The sequence below is a fragment of the Thamnophis sirtalis genome, unplaced genomic scaffold (genome assembly GCF_051295495.1).
Source record: "Thamnophis sirtalis isolate CommonGarterSnake01/CBP01778 unplaced genomic scaffold, rThaSir2_p1.2 scaffold_2, whole genome shotgun sequence".
Classification (NCBI taxonomy): Eukaryota; Metazoa; Chordata; class Lepidosauria; order Squamata; family Natricidae; genus Thamnophis; species Thamnophis sirtalis.
In genome coordinates this window covers 52,830,062-52,855,228 of record NW_028261382.1, presented here as the reverse complement: position 1 = coordinate 52,855,228, position 25,167 = coordinate 52,830,062, and the positions used below count along the sequence as shown (strand labels likewise).

At 43.9% G+C, this 25,167-nt stretch overlaps 2 protein-coding genes across 2 annotated transcripts in view; both read right to left on the bottom strand.

The window, feature by feature from the left end:
* DNAH10 (dynein axonemal heavy chain 10) overlaps positions 1 to 2,255 on the bottom strand; it is a 117,180-nt gene extending 114,925 nt beyond the window's left edge. Inside the window, 1 exon segment of the mRNA XM_087703474.1 lies at positions 2,018 to 2,255. Coding sequence (XP_087559600.1) covers positions 2,018 to 2,237 — 220 coding nt within the window. The 5' untranslated portion in view covers positions 2,238 to 2,255.
* A 1,154-nt stretch (positions 2,256 to 3,409) lies between these two features.
* Positions 3,410 to 23,989, bottom strand: ATP6V0A2 (ATPase H+ transporting V0 subunit a2). The gene is made up of 20 exons (XM_087705549.1): positions 23,729 to 23,989; positions 22,283 to 22,361; positions 21,705 to 21,802; positions 20,063 to 20,200; positions 19,331 to 19,431; positions 18,944 to 19,070; positions 18,777 to 18,859; positions 17,783 to 17,876; positions 16,143 to 16,355; positions 15,443 to 15,593; positions 14,529 to 14,668; positions 14,144 to 14,298; positions 13,244 to 13,331; positions 12,448 to 12,566; positions 11,273 to 11,483; positions 10,166 to 10,285; positions 8,715 to 8,834; positions 7,416 to 7,533; positions 6,155 to 6,326; positions 3,410 to 4,929 (listed from the first exon to the last, which is right to left on the bottom strand). Exons 1-20 carry the CDS (start codon positions 23,843 to 23,845, stop codon positions 4,830 to 4,832), a joined length of 2,544 nt encoding a protein of 847 aa, XP_087561675.1. The 5' UTR covers positions 23,846 to 23,989; the 3' UTR covers positions 3,410 to 4,829.
* Positions 23,990 to 25,167: the final 1,178 nt, after the last annotated feature.

Sequence of the window (25,167 nt, the reverse complement as noted above, 5' to 3'; positions counted from 1 at the left end):
AGGGACCATGAGAAAAAAGAAGAGAAAGCATCCCAGCTATAAATAATGTATAATTTATCAGAAAATGATTAGATGGATGGATGGATGGATGGATGGATGGATGGATGGATGGATGGATGGATGGATGGATGGATGGATGGATGGACAGACAGACAGACAGACACAGATAGAGATAGATGGATGGATGGATGGATGGATGGATGGATGGATGATAAATAGATAGATGGATGGATGGATGATAAATAGATGGATGGATGGATGGATGGATGGACGGACGGACAGATGATAGATGAGAGATGATAGAGACAGATGATAGATAGATAGATAGATAGATAGATAGATAGATAGATAGATAGATAGATAGATAGATAGACGGACGGATGATAGATAGATAGACAGACCGATGATAGATAGATAGATAGATAGATAGACAGACAGACAGACAGACAGACGGATGATAGATAGGTAGACAGACCGATGATAGATAGATAGATAGATAGATAGATAGATAGACAGACAGACAGACAGACAGATGGATGGATGATAGATAGACAGACAGACCGATGATAGATAGATAGACACAGACAGACAGACAGATGGATGATAGATAGGTAGACATACCGATGATAGATAGATAGATAGATAGATAGATAGATAGATAGATAGATAGATAGATGGATGGATGGACGATAGATAGATAGATAGATAGACAGACCGATGATAGATAGATAGATAGATAGATAGATAGATAGATAGATAGATAGATAGACACAGACAGACAGACAGACAGATGATAGATAGGTAGACAGACCGATGATAGATAGATAGATAGATAGATAGATAGATAGATAGATAGATAGATAGATAGATAGATAGACACAGACAGACAGACAGACAGATGATAGATAGGTAGACAGACCGATGATAGATAGATAGATAGATAGATAGATAGATAGATAGATAGATAGATAGATAGATAGATAGATAGACGGATGATAGATAGATACAGACCGATGATAGATAAATAGATAGATAAGATAGATAAGATAGATAGACAGACAGATAGATAGATAGACGGACGATAGATAGATAGACAGACAGACCGATGATAGATAGATAGATAGACCGATGATAGATAGATAGATAGATGAGGGAGAGAAAGAAGGAATAAAATCTGCCACTTCTAGTCAATTTGAGGAAACTAAGGCCATGTGGGTGGGTGGATGAGGGGGTGGACGGACAGACAGACAGAGCAAGAGAGGGAATAACATCTGCCATTTTTAGCCAATGGGAGGCCACCTGAGGAAACTGGGGCCATGTCGCTGGGTGAGTAGCCAATGAAACGGTGGAGCTCCAAAGCTGGGCTACCCAATCAGCTGTTTTGGCGGGAAAAAAGGGGGGCTATAAAAAGGGCAGCAGGCGAGGGCATCTGTCAGAGAGCTGAAGAGAAGAGGAGAGAAGTGGGAGGCAGCCTTCAAGGGGGAAGGAGCTGAAGCCACTTGCTGCCTCAGAGTTGGCTGGAGCCTTGAAGAGGCCAGAAGGCTTGGAAGAGGCCAAGGCAGCTGAAGGGAAGTCACTCCCCACTAAGGACCTGGGGTAGCCAAAACTATCCAAAGTCCCAAAGAGGCTGGAATGGCCAAAGAGCTGGAGGTCCCAAGAGGCCAGAGCAGCCGTCCTGAAAACCATAGAGCTGAAGTGCCTCCAGAGGCATCTGGACTGGAGGCTGAAGAGGCCAGAGCTGAAGGAAGAGGCGAGAGACCAAAGAGCTGGAGGTCCAAAGAGACCAGAAGGGCAGCCCAGAGGGGCCAAAAAGGTTTATCCTTTGGCAAGCTGCTGATATGAATAAATAAAGTCACTTTTAAAGAGGCGCCTGCAGCGCCCCCTGGGGCTGAGGAGGAGGCAAAGGAGATGTGGGGAGTGGGGTTTTTGGGGCGGGAGAGGAAGGCGCTCTGCACGTGCTCAGGAGCCCGTCTCCCGGCAGGCAGGGCAAAGCCAGCGGTGGGGGGAGCGGGCGCACCGATCTCGACTTCGATCTCGTCGAGGCGCAGCTCCTGGCGGAAGAAGAGGCCGGCGGGCTGGCTGTCCTCGGCGCTGGCTCTCATGTTGAGGAAGTGGAGCAGCCGCTCCGTCTCCTCGCCGTCGTTGCGGTTCAGCAGCTCCTCGAAGGGAGTCGGGTCGGTGTGGCCCAGGGCGCGCTGCAGACGCTCGCCCAGCCATTGCACCCGCACGTCGTCCATCGCTCCCTCACTCCGGCCGCCTCGGCTTGCTTCGGCTTCCCCGCGCGTCGAACCCCCGCCCAACCGACGCCGCACGGTCGCCGGGGCAACGGGAGGGCGGGGAACCGCGCGAGAAGCCCCGCCCCTCGCTCACGAGCGCGAACTACAGCTCCCGTCATGCATTGCTGCCTGACCACTTTTTACCTCAGCTGTGGGGGGGAAAAAACCCCCAGAGAAATGGAAGTTTTCTTCATTTTTCTGACTTTTGTGAAAAATCCTTAGGGGGGGGGGAAAGGCGCTCTGTACATGCCCTTGAGGCAGGGTGCAGGTTTTATCCTAATTTTTTTTTTTAAATCTCTTTAAAATCTCTAAACTAGCCTATTTTGAAATGTTATGACCCTCCTCCAGTCCCACCCACATAAAATTATTTATATAGGTTTGGAAAATATTGGCAAAAATGATTCAAAAAACCGAGGCCGTTTTTTCCCCCCCAATTAAAAACAGTTGTTATTTCACAGGTTTCCTGTCATGCTTTTCAATGGTTCCATCAATGCAAGAAAGGCTCCATTTTTAATGTTTTATAGCCTGGGAAATATTCCTAAGTATGAACCCTATTATGGTTAAAAGTGGGCTTAGTAAAACACTGGTTGAAGCGACCATTGATCGTGGCTTCCCGCTGACTTAACACTTGCAGCTCTTCCACCCCCTTCTGAAGTTTCAGCCTGCTTGCTGACCCATCATCCACATCCGGACTCTCGGATAGTCCCATCAGCCCCTGGGGGTCAATCTTGACCCCCCTCGGGAGAATCCTGGCCTAGCAGGACGCTGCATTGGTTGAGCCTCATTCTCTTCTCCCGTGGTGGATTGATATCCATCGTATATCAACTGAGGATTATGGGCGTACGGCGGTTTGCCCCAAACTCCAATGCCCATCATCCCCTGATGCACATGTCAGGGCTCCCATCTGCAAATGTCACCCAGGCAGATCTCTTTCCCCTAAGCCAGGGGTATCCAAACTTGGGAACTTTTTTAAGACTTGTGGACTTCAACTCCCAGAATTCCCCAGCCAGGAGGAATTCTGGGAGTTGAAGTCCACAAGTCTTAAAAGTTCCCAAGTTTGGACACTTCTTCCCAAAGCAAACACCCCGCCTTCTTCGCAAACCCGGATCCCACCAGAAAACCCATTCTCTAAATGCGCCAAACAGCTTTTATTGAAGAGATTCCATTGGCACTTATAAAAGTATTGACGGTAAAATCCTTCCCCTTTAATACATGGTGGGGGGGGGGGATAAACCCCAGCAAACCAACCCTTTAAGAGGCATCTTCTTCATAGCGAAAGAACGAGTGTAATTTTGGCTTCGGGAGTCACGTTAAACAGGAATCTAATATTTGCAAGTGTCAAATATCACAACTAAGACAGCTTGGATTAATGCAGGCCGTTGCGGCAAAGGTGGTAGACCAGGAGTGTCAAACCTCAACAACTTTTAAGACTTATGGACTTCAATTCCTAGAATTCCTTAGCCAGCAAGGCTGGATTTCAATTCCCAGTAGTACGGCTGGCTGGGGAATTCTGGGAATTGAAGTCCACAAGTCTTAAAATTGCCGAAGTTGGGACACCCGTGCTGTAGTAACCTGCCAGAGAGAGAAAAACATCTTCATTATCCCCGGAAGGTTGTCTATAATCCCAGGACAGTATAATTCTCCCAACGGTAGAAGCTCTGGTAGATTTATCAAGAGGTTTTGGAATAATTTCAGACAGTGATCGGAAGGAAACGCTCGTATTGATTCTTGTAAAATAGAAGAGTAGGAGAGAGAGAGAAAAGCAGAAGCCCAATGTTTCTATGTCCCTCTGTAAGTCTCAAATAGCTTTTCAACCTCTCTTCTATTCAGAATTGTAAAAAGGAGAGAGAGGAAAAAATAGAGCCCGGCATTTTTTATGAGCCTTAAACACCTCAATATTTTTCCCCCCAATTTCTACTGAAAAACGTGCAAAAAAGTCACACCCTTTGTGCAAAGTTGAAAACCTAAACCTATCTTCAAAGTTTTGGATTGAGAGAGAGAAAAAAATCGTAAGTGGTTTTCCTAGAAATACAGAACAATATGCAATTTTATTCCTAGTGGCTGTCACCGAATTCCAGAAATATTAGTGATGAGGATGAGAGGAATTAATTAATCAGAGGAATGATCTCATGTGTCCCGATGACTGATTTAATGCTCCCACCTTGGAAAAAAGAAAAAAACTCAAAGGGGCTTCCTCCCAAGAAATTATACAAAGAACTATACTCTTGAAAGATTTTTGTTAGCGAAAATAAATCGTTCTTGAAAAACAGCTACAGCATGTTCAGAAGCAGCAATCAAATAGTTCTGGTCAGTTTCAAAAATTAACCTAAAGGTGCTTTACGAAAGGAAGAAAAATGCCTGCTTACAAGTGGTCCCACATTTGTATTGTCCAAATAAGAGGCACTAAGAGTCTTTATAAAAATTATTTGGCTGTATTTTAAGGCAAAAAATCAGTGAGGGTCTTTGCTTCAGGGAGCCGAACAAGGATGACGTCAGCATACATGATTGTTTTCAAACCACGCCCGACCGATTTACTGCCGAGAACAGCCAGACTTATGCAATGTATCTATCCAAGTGTAAAGAAATGTCTTGGAAGGAAAAAGGAGTAAACTTGTAGCCGTCGCCTGTGTAAAACTTGTTCTGGAATTCCACCCTGAAATAAGAAGAATAAATAAATAAATAAAAACGAACATGCTTAAATGTGATCCCTGAGATATTTGGGCATCAAACGTTACTGGCAAGATTGTCATCATGTAGTAAAATGTACTTTTCTTTTCTTTTCTTTTCAACTGACCAAGTTGAGATGGGCTGACGGTTACTTTCAAACCAAACATTTTCACTGTCCTGAAAAGAATGATTTCCAATTTCCCCCCCTTGATAAAACTTCCATTTCATTGAACACCTAATTTTCTCAGTGCTGTTGCCTAAGTGCTGTAGTTTTATTAGCAGTTAGACTTATATACCGCTTCATAGGGCTTCCAGCCCTCTCTAAGCGGTTTACAGAGTCAGCATATCGCCCCCAACAACAATCCGGGTCCTCATTTTACCCACCTCAGAAGGATGGAAGGCTGAGTCAACCTTGAGCCGGTGAGATTAGAACCGCTGAACTGCAGATAACAGTCAGCTGAAGTGGCCTGCAGTACTGCACCCTAACCACTGCGCCACCTCGGCTCTACTGATCGTTCTTATTAACTCCCCCTTTTATTGGTATTGTTATTATTATTCTGTTACTTTGCATGTACACTGAGAGTTTCTGTACCAGAGACAAAATTCATTGTGTGTCTAACCACCAGGGGCCAAATTTTGGTCGCCACGATGTAGAACAGATGTGGAGACTCTAGAAAGAGTACAGAGAAGAGCAACAAAGATGATTAGGGGATTGGAGACTAAAACATATGAAGAACGGTTGCAGGAACTGGGTATGTATATTTTAAGAGAAAGAAGGATTAGGAGAGACATGATAGCAGTCTTCCAATATCTCAAGGGCTGCCCCAAAGAAGAGGGAGTCAAGCTATTCTCCAAAGCACCTGAGGGCAGAACAAGAAGCAATGGGTGGAAACTAATCCAGGAGAGAAGCAACTTAGAACGGAGGAGAAATTTCCTGACAGTGAGAACAATTAACCAGTGGAACAGCTTGCCTCCAGAAGTTGTCAACGCTCCAACACTGGAGGTTTTTAAGAAGAGATTGGACAGCAATTTGTCTGCAGTGGCGTAGGGTTTCCTGCCTAAACAGGGGGTTGGACTAGAAGACCTCCAAGGTCCCTTCCAACTCTGTTATTCTATTCTATTCTAAATAAAGAATTCAGTTCAACTCAACCTAAAGGTCTCAAAAACTTTGGACTAGAAACTTGTCTAGGAGGGTTGAAGAAGCCACTTACCAATGGAGCCGTACGGCGTGCAGGAATGCGGAGAGGCCCTCCATGACCAGGAGAATGAACACGGTGAGGACCATGAATAAGGCTGAAAGGGGGACCAGTAGTAAGATCCCGTAGGCTGCGTCCATGTGAAGGCCAAGCTTCATGACCATTGCCCAAAGCACTTCTGATAACTCTACGGAGACAGGCAGAGACATAGGCACCTCACTCAAAAGCCCACCTTGCTTCTTTACCGGATGTGCGAGACCCAATAAAAAGACTTTTAACCCTCTTGGCATTAATTAACCACTTGCTCGAGATAGGATGACAGTTTGTTGGGAATGGCACAGGGCTTCCCGCCTGAGGGGGTGATGGTGGTGGTGGTGTTGGACTGGCTGGCCTCCCAGGTCCCTTCCAACCTTGTTATTCTGACATAACAATTAACCAGTTGTAAAGAACATCCCTGCTCTTCTGTATTTCCACCTTTAAAACACAATAGAGGCAGCCCCTGATCACCTGATCAAAATTTGAGCACCTGCAGTGTGCATTTACGACAGGTGTATTTATGACAGAGGAAAACATGTCCGACATTAAGAAAGGGGTCTGTTGTGGCCAGACAGCGGAGATGGTAGCAGATTCGGACAGGGGGGAGGTTGGGGAGGGACCTGGGCCAGTCCTGGAGTCTGGGGAAGGCTCGGATGAGGGCTCTGTGTCGGAGGCAGAGAGGGGGCCAGGGCCATATGACAGTTATCAGCTGCCTTCGGAGTCAGACATCAGTGAGGCAGAAGAACAGCTGGAGCCTGTTCCCAGTGTGCACATGTGCAAAGTTGCCAGACGAAGCTAAAGAACAGGGGTCGACTTGGGAGTAAGGCCATAGGGGGACGACGAATGGCCACTCCCAGAGGGAATAAAAGAGGAGCAAAAAGGGAGTGGAGTTTGCAGGAGACAATTAGTTTGCCTAATTGGTTCGTGACTCTCCGAGGCTCCTGGCCAAGTTCTGCAGAGATAGGCCTGGCAGCTCTCCAAGCCAGAGAAGGTCTGTGACCGTAAATCCTCCCTTGAAAGACTTTGCTGGAGGTGAATGAGCAGAATTCAAAATCAGTTAATAAAAGGGAGTTTTTGTTGGGACCAGAAATTTGCTTCAGGCTCTTGGGAAGCCTCGGTCAGAACAAGGTCTCTCTCCATCTGTCCCATTTTAAAGGGCCAGGTAGCATTTGCTGCAAAACTCTGAGAGTCATTTATTGGCTATTCTTGACTGATTGTTCAAATCCCGCGAGATACTTACGGGCGTGGGCTAAACTGAGCGCCCAGAGCCTCAGGTAGGAAGCGGTGTTGGAGACGCATCCCAAACAGTATTCAATGGACTGGATGGAGTGCTCCATCAACACAGTTGCGAAGCTAAACTAAAAAGAAACGGCGTGTTAAGTGGGACTGCAGCCTGGGTGAAAATTTAAAAACCTCCAACTTCCAACATTAGGCCTGTGACTTTGGGGAGATGGATCCCTTGGTAAGCAAGCAGCTGCAGATGAATACTGTATTTTTCGGAATATAAGAGGCACCTTTCCCTCCCCCCCCAAAAAAGAGGGTGGAAATTTGGGTGGTTTTAGACTTAGAATGTAGCTTTTTGGAAGCCTTTTTGCAGCCCTAATGAGGTTCTAAGATCGAAGATTCTTCACTCATTAGCATTCTCATTCTCTCCCCACCAAAGGTTTCCTTCAGGCAAGTGCTGGGCTGGTTTGTTGATTCAGCTTTGTTACATTTTACCAGCTTTTAAGTGCTTTTGGCTGAATGCCCAGATGTAGTTAAGATGTTCCCCCGTTGCCGGGGAAAGAAAAAAAGTGGCAAAAAGTGTGGTTTTATTATATACTATTGTGTTTGCTTGCTTTTCTGGGACTAAAAACGAATACCTGATAGGCAGAATTTTTTTTTTTCCTATTTTCCTCCCCAAAAACTAAGGTACGTCTTACACTCCGGTGCGTCTTATATGCTGAAAAATACGGTACATGATGGTTTTCTTTCATTCCCTCACTTATTCACAGGTAGTCCAGTTTGTTTAGTGACAGTTAAAACGGCACCGAAAAATGTGACTTAGGACCATTTTTCAGTTAGTGACCTTCGCAGCACCCCCATGGTCACATGATCAACGTTCAGATGCTTGGCAACTGCTTCATATTTATGACGGTTGCACTGTCTGGGGGGATCATGCGATCCCCTTTTGCGGCCATCTGACGAGCAAAGTCAAAGGGGAAGCCAGATTCACTTCTTCACAACCAGGTTACTAACGTAACGGCGGCAGTGATTCACTTAACAACAGTAGTGAGAAAGGTCGTAAAATGAGGCAAAGCTCCCTTAACAACTGTCCCGCTTAACAACAGAAACGTTGGGCTCAACCGCAGTTGTAAGTGGAAGACTACCTGTATTTAATTGCATTTATTTATTACAACAAATTTCGATTTGTTTTATGAAGTACACCAGCACAGGAATGCTATGTAGGTGTACTTCGTAAAACAAATCAAAATGACCCCTTTTCAATTAAAATATTTAAAAAAAGAACATGAACACTGAAAAGACTTGCGATGCCCACCTCTTCCTTGTCTTCGGTCTTATGCCTGTTGTTCAAAGTGCTGGTTCCCTCTTCCATTTCACAAGTTGTCAAGAGAGAGATCTCTTCTTCGCTCTCCTTCCGTACCAAGCGATAACCTTTCTGGAGGTAAAGGGGGGGGGGGAAAGTGTGTGGTTTTAGAGAGAATCCCTGCAGTGGATTCAGGGAGCGGTTTACTCAAACATCTTTTAGCAAACAATTTTTAAACATGTCTCAATCCTGCCCTGAAAAAAGGTTGAGCAGCTCAACATCTTAAGGGCCACATCGAAACACAAGATTAAGTCACAACAAAACACACATGTGTCAAGGTAATAGCTGACCCGCTGCTGTAAGGCTGTAAACCAAGATGACATGAGGATGAGTCAGCAAGGTTACTGCCACTTTAAGAAGCTGTATATATAAGGGAGGCCATGTGATGGTCTCTCTCTCTCTCCTCCTGTTCTATCTCTGTTGTGGTTTCCCGTGTAGGGTAGAAGATTAATTGACTGCCTGGTATTTGCCTAACACAGGGATAGTCAACCTTTTTATACCTACCGCCCACTTTTGTATCTCTGTTAGTGGTAAAATTTTCTAACCACCCACCGTTTCCACAGTAATGGTGATTTATAAAGTAGGGAAGTAACTTTACTTTATAAAATTTATAAAGCAGAGTTACAGCAAACCCCTACCGCCCACCACGAAAGCTGGAACGCCCACTAGTGGGTGGTAGGGACCAGGTTGATTACCACTGGCCTAACACGTGTATATATGCGTGACCCGACAAAAGGGCGAACGACAAAACCACGCCCGACTAAACCACGTCGCTAAAACCGCAACGTCATCAACGCGCCGACTATAGTGCAGAGACAGAAGGGCGCTTTACAACAGCGCGGAGACAGAAAGCCGATTTAACTTAAGGTAAGGGTTAGGTTTAGGGTTACCTTTAGGGTTAGGGTTAGCGTTACATTTAGGGTTAGAGTTAGCGTTACATTTAGGGTTAGGTTTAGTTTTACAGCGCGCTTCTGTCACTGTGCTGTTGTCGGCGCGATTCAGCGCTCATTCGTCGGAGCGCTTTAGAACACGCGGTTTTGTCACCGCGGTTTAGTCGTTCGCGGTTTTGTCGTTCGCCCTTTTGTCGGTGAACCTATATATGTATATAGAAGACTTGTATATAAACCACTGTTTGAAAAACAAAACTTCTGTGTCCCGTATTTTGCTACTGGGTTATCTCAAAATAACAGTCACACTGTGCACACTCTGACAACCTGTCTCAGGGAATTGTAGCCAGGTGTTAAGCTTATGCAAAGCATCTTCCCCTTCAAATATAGTCTTCTTTTCTTCCCCTCTATCAATTAGATTTTAAGCTCTCTACGCTGATTGAGAGCACCTGGCACGCTGCAGGATGCAAAAAATAAAGAGGGGAAAAATATACAATTTACCTTCCTGATACTTACTCTGTAGGAGCCAAAGCTTTGTCTGCCATTGTTCAACCAGTACAAATAAAGTGGTTTCCCAAAAAACAGAACAAGGACAGAAAGCACAGCCACGACCAAGAGGCATTTCTGAACGATCATCTGTTTCGAAAGAGAGGAAGCAAAATTACACGGCTGGTTTTTGAAGTGGGGGGTGGGTGGGTTAAAATTTAGGTTGGAAACTTGAAGCAAGAAAATGCCCTATGAAAAGTTCTCCGTTGAATAAGGATTCTAGATTATTGGCCTAAATACCAACCTTAGGGGGTTTTTTTAATCTGTTTTTCCTATTTTAGCAGTTCTGACAAGGCTGCTGTGTTTTTAGTGGTTTACAAAAGCACTGGATCCTTTCTGCTTGTCTCAAAAAAATGTTGACACACCGGTGCCCCAAAGCAATCAAATAAGCCCTCCTATATAATCAATTTTCTGTTAAACCGTGTTAGGTTTCTAAGAAGCTAAGGCCAGCCACAGGGAGCAGGAAAATCTGCATTTTTAAACATTATGCCTAACCTTGTCGCAATTCCCTAGATTTAAATGACTTCTAATAGGTAAGGTAAAGATTTCCCTCGCATATACGTGCTAGTTGTTACCGCCTCTAGGGGGCGGTGCTCATCTATTTCAAAACTGAAGAGCCAGCGCTGTCCGAAGACGTCTCCGTGGTCATGTGGCCGGCATGACTCAATGCCGAAGGAACACGGAACGCTGTTCCCTTCCCACCAAAGGTGGCTCCTATTTTTCTACCTGCATTTTTACATGCTTTCAAACTGCTAGGTTGGCAGAAGCTGGGACAAGTCACGGGAGCTCACTCCGTTACATGGCACTGGGGATTCGAACCGCCAACCCTTCTGATCGACAAGCTCAGCATCTTAGTCACTGAGCCGCCGCGTCCCCTTCTGACTTCTAATACAATTATTAAGGGTGGATAAAATTCAGAGTCAAGTCTCCAACAGTTAAAGAGTTACTGGATTCTTCTTGCGACTGTTTTAATTTACTTCAATTTAAGGCGCATTTATTTCAACAGAAGGCGAAGGCTTTAAAAACGGAGCGAATTCAGATTTCATTTGTGGACCTTCGGTTCTAAGGATGACCCACCTGCCCTGAGAAGAGGATTTGGTTCTTGTTATCATGGAACAGAAACATGTTAATAAACTGAAGCAGGATACTGGGAGCAGAACTGGAATTTTCAGCGCCGTAAGCCAGCCATTTAAAGATGATCATGAACACCAGGTAGCCAAAAATGGACAGAAGGAACAGAAGTTGAGGAATGAACACCAAGTAAATATTGTACGTCTTCCTGAAATACCTGAAAGAAGAAGGAGGAGGAGGAGGAGTGAGTTTATTTTTTGTTTTAATTATGCCTCTTAATTCGGGGTAGAATCAAGGCGACTGGATGGAGCTGAGCAATCACTGGCTGGAAGCCCTTCCTGATGCCACGTGGAGTTCACAGCAGATATTTTTTTTCTCTGTGCCCAAGGGGAGAAACACCTGCCGCTACCTAAGATTTGAATTCTCAACCTTCCCAGAGGGAGGCAAGCATCTTCACTGGGTCATCACACCGCTCTATTGGTGTTTTTTTTACAAAAACTATTTCAATAATCAGTTTTGTAGAGCCTTCATAGAAAAATAAATTACCCCCCGAAGAAGGAAAATCTTTGAATGTGCAGAAATGGATAGACTCTCTATGGAAATGAAGGAGAGGGAAGAAACCGAGTACTATCAAATCTGGAATAGATGGTATTCCTGGCTTGAGAGTAAATGTAAAACTTAAAAGTATAAAGGGCAAATGTGTAATAATATAGAGATATTTAAACAAGGATATAACTTAGGATACTGATATAGAGATATAATGTTTTGTAGATAGGATTGTTACGGAAAATATCTATACTGATATGGAAAAGCTGTTACATATATAAATTTATCTTTTGGGTTTTTGTTTTTTAAATGTTGGAAAATGTAATTTTAAAAAAAAGAAAAATAAATTAATTGCTTGCATAATTGAAGAGCACTGAGGTTGTCAACTCTCAGAAGTCTTATTCTATGACTGTGAGTGGTCCCAGTATGATCAGTGGTTGGGATTACTGGAAGTGATGGAAAAAGTAACTCAATGAATGGCACAAAAAGCCTTAAAGGAGGAAGCACTCCATCCGGAAAAAGAGGGGAAAAAAGGACATTTACTTTATGAAATTGCATTTATTATGAAATTTATTTGGTGCTCATCTCGGGTCAAAGGCATAGCAAAGGTTACGGCTCTTCCTGGCCATACTCACATGTAGTTAAAGCCCCCCAGAGCAATCCCAAAGACCATGTGCACCATTCCGATAATGATTGACATTTTCATTTTGAAGGAATTGAGGAAGGTGAGGCGGTTGCTTGCAAGGCTCCACATCTGGAATGAGAGAGAAACAGAAAGAGAAACTGAAGAAAAGATTCAGCCCAGAATAGACGCCAATCCTTGACTTACAACACTTCGCTTAGGGACTGTTGGACATTACAACGGCACTGATTTACGAGCATTTTTCATGCTGATGACTGTTGCAGCATCTCCGTGGTCACATGATTTTCATTCGGATGCTGACTCGCAACAGGCCCAGAGACAACTCAGAGCAGGTATGAACAGGCGGAGGGGAGGGCTGTAATTCTCTGGAGCCGCATCAAAGCAATAGCAATAGCAATAGCAGTTAGACTTATATACCGCTTCATAGGGCTTTCAGCCCTCTCTAAGCGGTTTACAGAGTCAGCATATCGCCCCCACAGTCTGGGTCCTCATTTTACCCACCTTGGAAGGATGGAAGGCTGAGTCAACCTTGAGCCGGTGAGATTAGAACCGCTGAACTGCAGATAACAGTCAGCTGAAGTGGCCTGCAGTACTGCACCCTAACCACTGCGCCACCTCGGCTCTACAAGCCTTGTAAATCCCGTCAAGAATAAATACAAATACAATAGCGGAGTTGGAAGGGACCTTGGAGGTCTTCTAGTCCAACCCCCTGCCTAGGCAGGAAACCTTACGCCGTTTCAAGAGGAAGTCCTTGGCGGACAGCAGCGGCTTCAAGGGAAGTCACTCACCGGATCTATGCCGAAAGGATAAGGGCCGGTGAAGACGCCAGTCGCATTTGGATTCAGAGTCACAAACGGATTCGTCAAGTCTGCCTTGCTAGAACAATTTCAAAAACGAAAGAAAACACGCACAACAGAATTGGAGGTTGAGGAGAGACGTTCTGAGCACCCAAAATGTTATCCCCCTTACGCAAACAGAGCCGCGGTGGGCAATTCTGGCAATTTTGTGACCTGCGGGATGCAGCTCCCCAAATTCCCCAGCCACCCATGCTGTCCCAGGAATTCTGGGAGTTTCAGTCCAAAAGTCGTATAGTTGTCACCATTGTCCATACCAAGGAGAGACCGCCTTCTGCCAATTACCTCCCACAGACCCGTTAGATCGCACAGGGTCGGCCTCCTCCGGGTTCCGTCTACCAGCCAGTGCCATCTGGCTACTACCCGGGGGAGGGCCTTCTCTGTTGCAGCTCCGGCCCTTTGGAATGAACTCCCCGCAGGGATTCGGACCCTCACCCCTCTCCAGGCCTTCCGGAAAGCCGTCAAAACCTGGCTGTGCCGGCAGGCCTGGGGTTAATGAGTTCCCCTCCCCTCTCGACTTGTATGGCCGTATGACTCTTGTGTATTTTAATTATATGTATTGTGTTTGTATCCCCTTTCCCCTTTTGAGTTGTTCGCCGCCCTGAGTCCCTCCCGGAGAAGGGCGGCATACAAATAAATTAAATCTGAAATCTGAATCAATTCGGAGCTATTTCAGAAGACCTTAACTGAACTGACCACTTGGGAGCTGATGTCCGCAGCGAAGAATGAAGAGCCGGTGAGCAGACTGGCCCTTCAAACCACTCTGGAGAAAAAGAGGAAGCTCAGAGATCGCCCAGAAGGGAAACCCGACACAGCTTCACAGCCACAACTTACCTCCAATCCATCCCAGGCATTTGGGAAACATGCCATCCTGAGCTGAACAGGGCCAAGGATTTGGAAAAACAGTCGTTGTAGATCAGGCCGGTGTAGATGGAGAACAATCCCATCAGCAGGATGATGTACCTTCCTTGGAAAATCATTTTCATGATCTGTGGACAGGAGGAGGGAGGCGGAGGAATCTTAAAAGACGGGGATCTTCCTTACAGGAGAATCTATGCAGCTCAGGGGCTGAACTGGTGCTCTGGGCGTTTCGCGCCCCAACTAGGTAACGCCATCAGTGCTAGAAGGGTGTGGGGTTGGAGGAGGAGAATTTTTTTTCCCCAAGCAGCAAATGAACCCGAAGAGCACCAGCCACACAAGAGTCCAGGTTTTTCCGTACCTCGTCTTGCGACCTCATAAGCTTGGGGTGTTTTTCATACAAAATCATGACGAGCGCGAAGAGGAACATCAGGAAGCCATGTCCGCAGTCTCCAAACATCACGGCGAACAAGAAAGGGAAGGTGATGATGGTGAACAGAGCTGTGGAATTCACAGGTGTTTAATCGTTGCACTTACAGGCTGCCCATCTCACTGTCAAGAGCAGTGGTCTTCAACCTTGGCAACTTTAAGACTTGTGGACTTCAACTCCCAGAGTTCCTCAGCCAGCAAAGCTGGCTGAGGAACTCTGGGAGTTGAAGTCCACAAGTCTTAAAGTTGCCAAGGTTGAAGACCACTGGTCAAGAGAGAGTCCTTCCCCAATGTGCACGGCTGGCTGGGGAATTCTGGGAGATGGAGCCTGCAAGTCTTAAAAGTTACCAAGGTTGGACACCCCAACCCCGCTGTACAACACCGTGATTCTTTCGCTAACACAAAGTTCACAAGGCCACAGGAAAGGGAAGGCAGGTCAGGTAGAACGAGCCCGGTTTAGAATGGGCACACCCAGTTCAGGATTTTCCAAAGAATATTCATGACTGGGAGAGACCTGATAACCAGGTCAGCCAATGAAGAGGCATAGCAACAAGGCCAGCCAATGGGAGCTGAGAGAGCTAGGGGCCAGGGCGTGGTTTAGCCTGCAACCTTCTGAGTCTGTGCAAAAGGAAACAGAAACTAATCTGGCCTTGTCTCTGCTCTGAACTCTGAGATTCTCTCCTGCGTGTGTTCTGCTTGTCACTTCCACCACGTTGGAAGACTCTGCTGTGGGTATTGTACATTTATTCATCTGTTATTATGTATATAAGGGAGTTAATGAATCCACTTGAATCATTTATGCTTTCCGGGTGTGATTTTTCTGCCACAAACTCTTGACAGACTCACCAGGATTAACTTCCCTGTAGTTGCCAATCCCGTAGACGTCAACGATGTCCTGGAATCCCGAGGTGAATTTGTTGGTCCGGATCAAAGTCGGAGGAGTTTCCTTGGTCGGAATGGTGTTCATGAAGGAAGGGACAGAAGCGCCACTCTCTCGCTGGTGGCAGAAGTAGACAAACCCATATTATTATGCGCGCGGTGCCCAATTTAACGCTCTTCGTAGGATGGGTGAACCTGCCCCCCAAAAGAGCTGAAGGAGGGACGGTGTCAACCCTGAAGCTGTCCTGACCTGAGCCATCTTGACCACTTCCGTGTTGCCACATTGGAGCTGAGGGTCAAGGAAGGGGGGATTTGAGATAGCTGGGATTTTTTTAGCCAAAACAAACTACTTTCTCTTGGGAACCAAGGACATTCTCACGCCTGGTCGGAAGAAGACGGAATGAGCAACACCACCACCACCACCCGTTGTCGGACTGCACGGTGATTGGGCCATGGGGCTGATTGTTTTAGAGAAAGTATACAATCTTTTACTTTTAATAAGATGAAAACCGCGGTGGTTTTCAGAGCCGGTTTTCACCAGGTTCGTGCCAATATGGTATTTCCAAATAAAATCAACGTTTCGGGAATTCAGCTGCCTCGGAGTCTTGCTTGCAATGGATCTATGACTCGGAACCCTGTCGCGTCAAACAGGGAAGGCTGGACTTACGGATCCTTCGTCCAGCGCGCGGCGCATGTTGGGGAGGTCTGCCATGGGGCACCAGACCTCTGCAATGAGGCATTTGTTGGTGACGTCAAAGCTGCAGAGATTCAGCACGTGGTAAATAGCTTTCATCTTCTTCACCTGAACATCCCAAGTGTAGATCGATTCAGAAGCTTTGCACAGGACTTGCCGTAAATAGTCTTCGGTTTTATGCAATACCTTTGGGGGGTTTCGTTAAAAACAACAACACACATTTAGTAGAAAGGTAACATCCAAAAGGGAGCATTTCAAATAAACGAGCGGTATAATGAAATTTGGAGTATGGCAACGAATGTTAAATTAACAACATTAAATTAAATTTTAAAAAGGGATTATTAAAGCAAATGAATGAATAATAATGAAATAATGAAATATGGGGGGATTTTATAAAATCAGTGTTGCTGGAAGGCAAAGGGAATAAACCAACTCAAGAATATATGTTGCTTTAGAGGGGATAAGAGCACAATTGGAATATTATATATATATAATATACATATACATATACATATACATATACATATACATATAATAGAACTTTGTGGCTTAGTGGTTAATATATGAGTAGAACTCTGTGGCTTAGTGGTTAACACATCTGCCTAAGATGCAATACAGCACAGGTTCGATTCCCAACAAGGGTATGGCTAGCTGATGAGAGCTAAATAGCTTGAAATAGATCTATACTAGTCTCCCTTTATTTATTTATCAGCACAAAAACACAAACACACAAACACAAACACACACATATATATAAAGTCACAACCCCTGGTATGCCCAAATATGGGAGGAAGTTCACTGCTTCCATTCTCTGTCCATCGGCTCGTCATAAGAGACCATCCAGACAGAAACCTTTAAATATATACCTTTCTCCCTGGCTCAGCTGATAAGGAGAGGAACTCTGTGGCTTAATGGTTAACACATCTGCCTAAGATGCAATATAGCACAGGTCCCAATCCCAGTAAGGGTATGGCTAGCTGATGAGAGCTAAATAGCTTGAAATAGATCTATACTAGTCTCCCTTTATTTATTTATCAGCACAAATACAACACACACACACACACACACACATATTAGTTCTTATAGACGAAGAAATATAAGGGTAAAAAAAGGTCGGTGGGGGGGTGCACTATAATATTTGTTTTTTTCCCCTTTTTCTTCCTCTTCCTCTTCTTTTTGTATATACCATGTTTATATTATTTGTATTTTAAAAAATTAAAAAAAAGAACATTTGCAGGGCAAAGTAGCTTTTAAAGTCATTTTTTTAATTAGCTCTATTCTGGGGGATTTGCTTATTAGCTTCGCAGTGCTCAGTTGATAGCGGATCAAACAATCAGAAAGAAAAATATTTTCCTGCTGAAAGAAACAAAAGTTTCTTAATGTTACACAGGCAAAAGTAAGAGTCCCAAATTCAACCCTATGCCTGAATTATCTCCAGGACATTAAAAAAAGAAATCCTAAAAAGAGAACAAATCCACTTGGAGAATCATCTCACAGGCCGTGGGGATGGAAGCTCAAAACGAATACGCTGCACAGCCACGTTGATTCCGTGAAACAACCCGTCTTCTGCTAAAAAACACAAAGCTGGATTGTGAGCACAACATTCAACTCACGATATGAAGATCCTGGATGCGGACTTGGAGCCCTTCCATCACTGCTCGTCGTTCCGCTGGAGTGCTGGGATAGGGGTAGACGTGACAGTGGTAGCTGCGACACAAAGAGAGTCATTGAAACAGCCAAACGAGCTATTCTTGCAAACATACGACCTCGCATCTTTAGGCTGCAGCTACCATTTTTACCATAAGTGTAGTCCTTGACTGGAGTGGTGCGGTGGCCTAGAGGGGGAACTCTCGCCTCACAATCAGGAGGCTGTGAGTTCAATCCTAGGTAGAGGCAGATATTTCTCCCTCTGGGCACACTGAGGATTTATCTGCTGAACAAAACTCTGCCCTGGCGACAGGGAAGAGCATCCGGCCAGTAAAACACTCTGCTAGCTCCAATCAGTTGCCCAGACTCCACCCCGCATGGGATTATGATGATGATGATGATGTAGTCCTTGACTAACAACCATTCATTTAGTGAGAGTTCAAATTTACCATGGCACTAACAAAAGTGACTTATGACCATTTTTTTACACGACTACTGCAGCATCTCTGAAGTCGCATGGTCAAAATTCGGAGGCTTGGCAAACTGGTTCATATTTACGACGCTTGCCGTGTCCCATGGGTCACATGATTTTGCGGCCTTCTGCCGAGCAAAATCAACTGAGAAGCCAGGCTCATATAACAACCACGTTACTAACAACTGCAAGGGTTCACTTAACAACGGTGGCAAGAAAGGAGGTAAAAAGAGGCAGATTTCACTTAACGTCTCTCTCACTTAGCAACCAAAAGGTCGTAAGTCAAGAACTACCTTTATCGCCCAACAAACGTTTGGGTAAATCATGTTTAGGCTTCATCTTCACATGTCCACAGATTCCACCAAGGAGTTTTTAAAATGCATTTTGAACAACTTCCTTCCTGCCTGTAACTTTACTTTTCAGAGCACTGTCCTAAAAAATATGAAGTGGGGGGAAAAGTGGGATGGAGAAAGTTGGTTTGTCCTTACCAGTCACATATTTTCTTCACCTTTTGGCCAATTTGTTCCCCCCAGTAGGATATTAAGAACACAAACCACTTGGTCAACTCTCCCTGCAAAACAAATCAGAATGGCTGTCGTCAGCTTTTGATTGACAGGGCTCAGCTGCCTTTGCTCAACCCAGCTGTCTTACTCACTGTATCAGGATCCTCCAAGCAGTCTTCCACCTCAGAGTAAGAAACAATTGTGTTTCCTCTGCACACCCGCCACAGCATTTTTTCAAACGCTTCCACTTTTGCTCGGTGAACTAAGCCAGATATAAATCTACATTGAAAAAGGGGGGGGGGGAGGGAAGCGCCATTTAAAATAATCTCGCCAGTACAGGGGAAGGTGAGAAAAATGATTCACGTTACCTACAGAGTCACAGTTATGCTTCATTGCTACACCACTGGATGCTTCAAAACAACCCAACTTTCTATGCAATTAATGAATTCATTGTCCCCGGCATTTGCTAAGGCTGCCTCTATAAAACAAGGTTAAATATGCTTTCCATGGCTATTCACCGACCCAGTTTGGTTACTTACCCGAGTTTAGCCTCCAGTCTGTGCATGCAGTTATACTCCACCAAAGGAACATGATCGAAAGATGGGAATTCTTCGAAAGTGCTCTGTATTGAGGACTCGAGCTAAAATAAAGACCGTGAAATTTTTACGTCAAAAGGGAAAACAGAGGGAAGCAGCCGGGGGGGGGGGGGGGGGGGGGGAGGGACTGGAAACAAGGTATTTCTTGTTCGTGATTGTTCTTGTTTATGACATCTGCTGTCCAGTCACTTGTTTAAGATCGTGGCACGACAAAACCGCGGTCCACTAAAGCGCGCCCGACGAAAGCGCATACGTGACGTCATCAGCAGCGCGACAAATAAAATTAAAAATAAATTAAATTAAAATTAAAATAAAATTAAAGCAAGCCAATTCACATAAAGGTAAGGGTTAGGTTTAGGCTTAGGGTTAGGTTTAGGGTTACGTTAAGCGTTAGGGTTAGGTTTAGGGTTAGGTTAAGGGTTAGCGTTAGGTTTAGCGTTAGGTTAAGGGTTAGGTTTAGGGTTAGGTTAAGGGTTAGGCTTAGGGTTAGGTGTGGGGGGGTTAGGTTTAGATTTACGCGTTAATTTTAAATTTACCGCTCACAGCGTGCTGTTTTCGTCGCGGTGTGATGACATCACGTACGCGCTTTCGTCGGGCACGCTTTAGTCTACCGCGGTTTTGTGGTGGAACCGTTTAAGATAACTTACATATTTTCAAAGTCAGTAAAATAAGTACCTCAGTAGATCTTTGGGCAAAGGACTGCGTGACCTTCAGCAGGTGGGTGTATTCTATCAGCTCCAAAAGGTTTTTTCTCAACTTCTCCTTGTTTTTGGTCACTTCTCTCAATTCCACCTCCAGCTTCTGAAGTTGCTCCTACGACAGAGGAAAACACACACACACATTCTCATTGGGGTGATTTCTAACAGAACTGTCATTCTTCCAAGCAGAAGCCATGGCAATTGCTGCAATTGAATGTGGAAATGTGCAGCTGTAAGGATCTTAAGAGTTGGCCCTTGAAATATCTAGTAGATTTTAAGAAGAGATTGGACAACCGTTTCTCTTAAATGAAATTTCTGCCTGAGTCCAAAAAAATGAAGTGGGAAATGAATATAAAGAGATTAAACCTGCTGATATTTATGGCAACTGGTTTGTTTTTGAAAATGCAAAGAATGGAATATTGAAAGAGGAAATAAATGGAAAGGAAATCTATCTGAAAGGGCAAGACATAGAAGAAAAAAAATTAAAGAATTTATGGACTATGAAACCTTATCAGCAAAAATATTGATTACGCTGCTGACAATCAAAGATAAGCGGAATAAAAAAACAGAAAGAGGGCATCAAAATTATATGAGAGATCTTACAAGCAAGGAGCTGCTAAGAGAAGTCCATACAAAGCTGATCAAGAAGATGTTTAGAAGATTAATACCACAAATGGCAGAAGACATGAGACTGTTTTGTCAATGGAAAGATACAGGTTGATAGATGGAAGAGTATTATTTAAAACTAGTTAAACTTAGTGAAATTTAGTCTTAATAGGTATAGTTAAATAAAAAATTGATAATGATAATAATATATACAATGTGTAGTGTCATGATAAGCAATAATTGGATATGAATATTGAATGATACCCATGAAGGGAAGATCAGAAAACCTTTTGGATTATATATAAAGGTCAATTAAAAAAAAGAACTAAATTAGATAAAGTTTTGACTATTAGGGGGAAAATGTTATGATATAGGATATAGTCAAATAAAGAAGGGATAATGATAAATAATTTATATATAGATATGGGTGCATCATAAGGAAATTGGATGTAAATTGCAAACAGTGTTTTGAAAAGGAGGACTGGAAAATTTTGCTACTAAATATTATGGATGTTTAGCTAGAATAGGATATAAGGACTCAGTACTATTGGAGGATTTTAGAAATAGTAAATGAAATGCCAGAATGTGGTTATGTATTAAATTTTGGTATATTTTATGATGAAGGACATCTAAGCAATGATAATCAAATGAAACTGGAGGTATGATGATGGTAACATATATAAACATTGGGAGTTAAAATACTTGAGTTAATATGAACTATACTTGACGACGGTGGAAGAGATGCACGAAAGCTTTTTGTAACCAACTGAAACACTTTCTACAGGATGTAAAGAAAGAAGATTTTATGTGTTATATTTGTTTTGAAAATAAAAAATAAAAAATTATTTTTTAAAAAAAAAAGACTTGGCCTAAAGCAGCGTTTCTCAACTTTGACACCTTTAAGAGGCCTGGAGTTTAATTCCCAGAATTCCCGAACACCTGCCAAGGTTGAGAAAGACTGGCCTAAAGAATTCACGGAACAGATTTTCTGTCATCCATTTCTGCAAGTTTACCTGGATTTCCAACATCTGTTTAAGTGGAGGGGCAGAAGGGGTGATATTTCCTTCCGGAAGAGGGATGTCTGCTTTCTTTATTTCCTGTACTAGGTATCCTGGAAAAAATGAAAAATTATTTCATCAAGGTAAAGCAACTGGCTTTAAAAGACTGGGCTCTGGCACATTCCTTCTGCATCACAAAAGATAATACGCATATGTGAAAGCACTCTTAAAAATCAATCCTCATCAGTTTTCCCCATTATATCATGAGAATTGAAGAAGCCCAGAATTTACATACTAATTCTCTGGATTTTAAAATCAAACCCCAAAAGGAAGAAACAGCCAGTGTGTGGTGCCCAAAAGATCACCAAACCTTCTGACCATCACAGTTTTAATCCTCTGAAATGTGTGAGGACATCCAATGCGGAAACCCAGCCAATATATCAAGGGGAATGCAATATTCTTTCAAGCTCAGTTTTAAATTGAGAAGGACTTCATTCCCTTTTCTGTTTGAAATAACCAATCTGTGATATATTTCAGGACGGGTAAAAATTTAGCTCAGAGGTTGCCCGTCGTTCCGCATTCTCCAAACTTACCCAATATTCTCTCCATTTCTTCACACTTCTTCACTTCACCCACATATTTCCGCTGGAACAAACTTGTGTTGGAGTTGAGCTGAAAAGGCAAAACTTTTGTTTGTTTTTAACTATTCCCAATATAAACTTCTATTGTCTAAGAAGCATATTGAACTGAGACCATAGTCATTTCTGTTGGGCATCCTACCAGAAAAATACAACAAAAAAGACTATATCTTTGATTTTACACGTACTGACCGCAGTTAGGATTGTATTTGCGCAACTGTGGAAGAGCGTCAGACGAGAGAATTACTCATAAAATAATGGAATGTGCAGAAATACACAGACTAACACTTATTATCAAGGATAGAGAAGAAAATGGAATATTTTTTTGATGAGGGATGTATTTTATCAATGGCTAAAGAATAGAAACAGAAGTTAGGGAGGAGGAGACACAAGAAGAGAAAATGTTACCCGGGAGAGAAGTTTAGGATGATATTATGTATCAGTGTAATCAACTTTATATATAGTTGTATTATAAATGTTATGGTAATGAATATAACAACAAATATGTGGACTATGAAATTTCAAATAATTGTACCCAGTTCACACACTGTTTGATGGAGATGAAAAGTATTATCAATAAAATAAATAAAACATAAAAAAAAGAAACTTCTATTGTCTCAAGATTTTACAAGTTCAATTGTAAAAGCTGTTTCATGCCAATGCAATTACTAAGCCATGGTTTATTTTAACCGGGCCAATGGTTGACAACGGGTGGGGCACATGGGAGGCTCCCAAGCAGACCCTCCTAGAGAAGTTGGGGGCTGCAAGGAAGCCCCCCCCCCTGGCCCTCCCCACCCCATCAGCCCAGCACTGGGGCTGCTTTGGCATCCCTATGGAAGCCATAAAAGGCAGATGGGGCATTTGGGGCCACTCCCTCCCTCTCTCTGCCTAGCCTACCTCATAGGGTTGTTGTGGGAATGGCATAGGGTCTCCTGCCTGAGCAGGAGGATGGACTAGATCAGTGTTTCTCAACCTTGGCCACTTGAAGATGTCTGGACTTCAACTCCCAGAATTCCCCAGCCAGCATTCGCTGGCTGGGGAATTCTGGGAGTTGAAGTCCAGACATCTTCAAGTGGCCAAGGTTGAGAAACACTGGACTAGATGACCCTCAAGGTCCCTTCCAACTCTTTCGTTATCCCGTTATTCTAAAACAGGAGTTAAGTAAGGACCCTTAGGTCACCACCTGGGGTTTATTTACAGAAACAAAGGGCCGATCACCAGGAGGGGAGTTCGAGTCCCGCCTTAGCCCTGACAGGCAGCTTCTCTGCCAGACAGGCCGACCTCACAGGGTTGTTGTGAGGGGGAAAAATCACAGTAATGAATTTAAGTGGGTTTTAAGTAAAGGAATCGATAGTGACAGGAATAAACGGGCGGCGCGGCCTCCCCTCCGCGGCCACTCACGTCTCTGAAGTGGGCCAGTCCGCGCTCGCCCAGGGCGCTGAGGCACTCGTAGGCCGAGCCGGCCTGCAGGAAGAGCTGCGCCAGGCACATGGCCTCGCTGCGGAAGAGGGAGCCCATGGCGGACGTCACCGGGGGCCTCGACGCCGCCACCTGGCCGCCCGTCGCCAGCCCCGCTCGACGGCCATGGAGGAGGCCCAAGGCGCCGCGGAAACCGGCGCTTTCCCTCAGCGGAGGAGGCGAGAAGGGAGGGCGGGAGCGGCTTCCGGCTTGCCAATCCGGAGCTGCGCCATTGGGGGGGAAGAGACCGTTCAGTCTCTCTCTCTCTCGATGGTCAGAATGCCAACACAAGGGGAGGAGACACGCCGGAACGGAAGTGCTGGCGCAGAGCGGCAATAAAGAAGGGAGAGATTGCGAAAAGAAGTGCAGCGCCCCCTGGATTCGCCTCGTTTATGACACTTTGCCGTTATTATTTGAACGCAAGTATTCAACTTTGTGGACTTAGAATAGAAATAGAAATAGAATAGAATAAGGAAAGAAGGAGGTAGAATAGAATAGAAATAAAATAGAATAGGAGTAGAGTAGAATAGAAATAGAATAGAATGAATGAAATAATTATGTGAATGTATATCTATAATCTGTATGTAAGAGAGCCAAGGTGGCGCAGTGGTTAAATGCAGCACTGCAGGCTACTGCTAGATCAGCAGGTCAGCGGTTCAAATCTCACCGGCTCAGGGTTGACTCAGCCTTCCATCCTTCCGAGGTGGGTAAAATGAGGACCCAGATTGTTGGGGGCAATATGCTGACTCTCTGTAAACCGCTTAGAGAGGCCTGAAAGGCCTATGAAGCGGTATATAAGTCTACTGCTATATTGCTATAAGAGAACAAATGACAGTAAAAATATATAGCATAATATAGGTAAATAATATCTAGTCATAAGTAGCTAAGTTTAAATAAATAAAGAAATGTACATACAAATGGATAACGAATAACGAGATTATGAACGCAAGATAGAAATGTATAGAAGGGAAAACACTAACTGCAAAGAAACCGATTCGGAACTGCTGTATGATATACGATGGAACTTATTGTTCCTATGTTGTTTTTAATGTTATGTGTTTGTTTTTGTTGATGTGTTTATGTGTTTAAAATAAAAAACAACAAAAAGAATAGAAATTATTTATTGGCCAAGTGTGATTGGACACACAAGGAATTTGTCTTTGGCTCATATGCACTCATTGTACATAAGGAGAATAAAATACATTCATCAAGAATCATAAGATACAACACTTAGTGATAGCCATAGGTTACTATTAAGCTATCAAATTGTACTAGGAAAGAAATAAAAACAATATAAATTGAAAGATACAAGCAACATGGTTATTATAGTCATAAGTGGGGAGAGAGATACTAGGAAGGAAGAGAAGAATAATAGTAATACA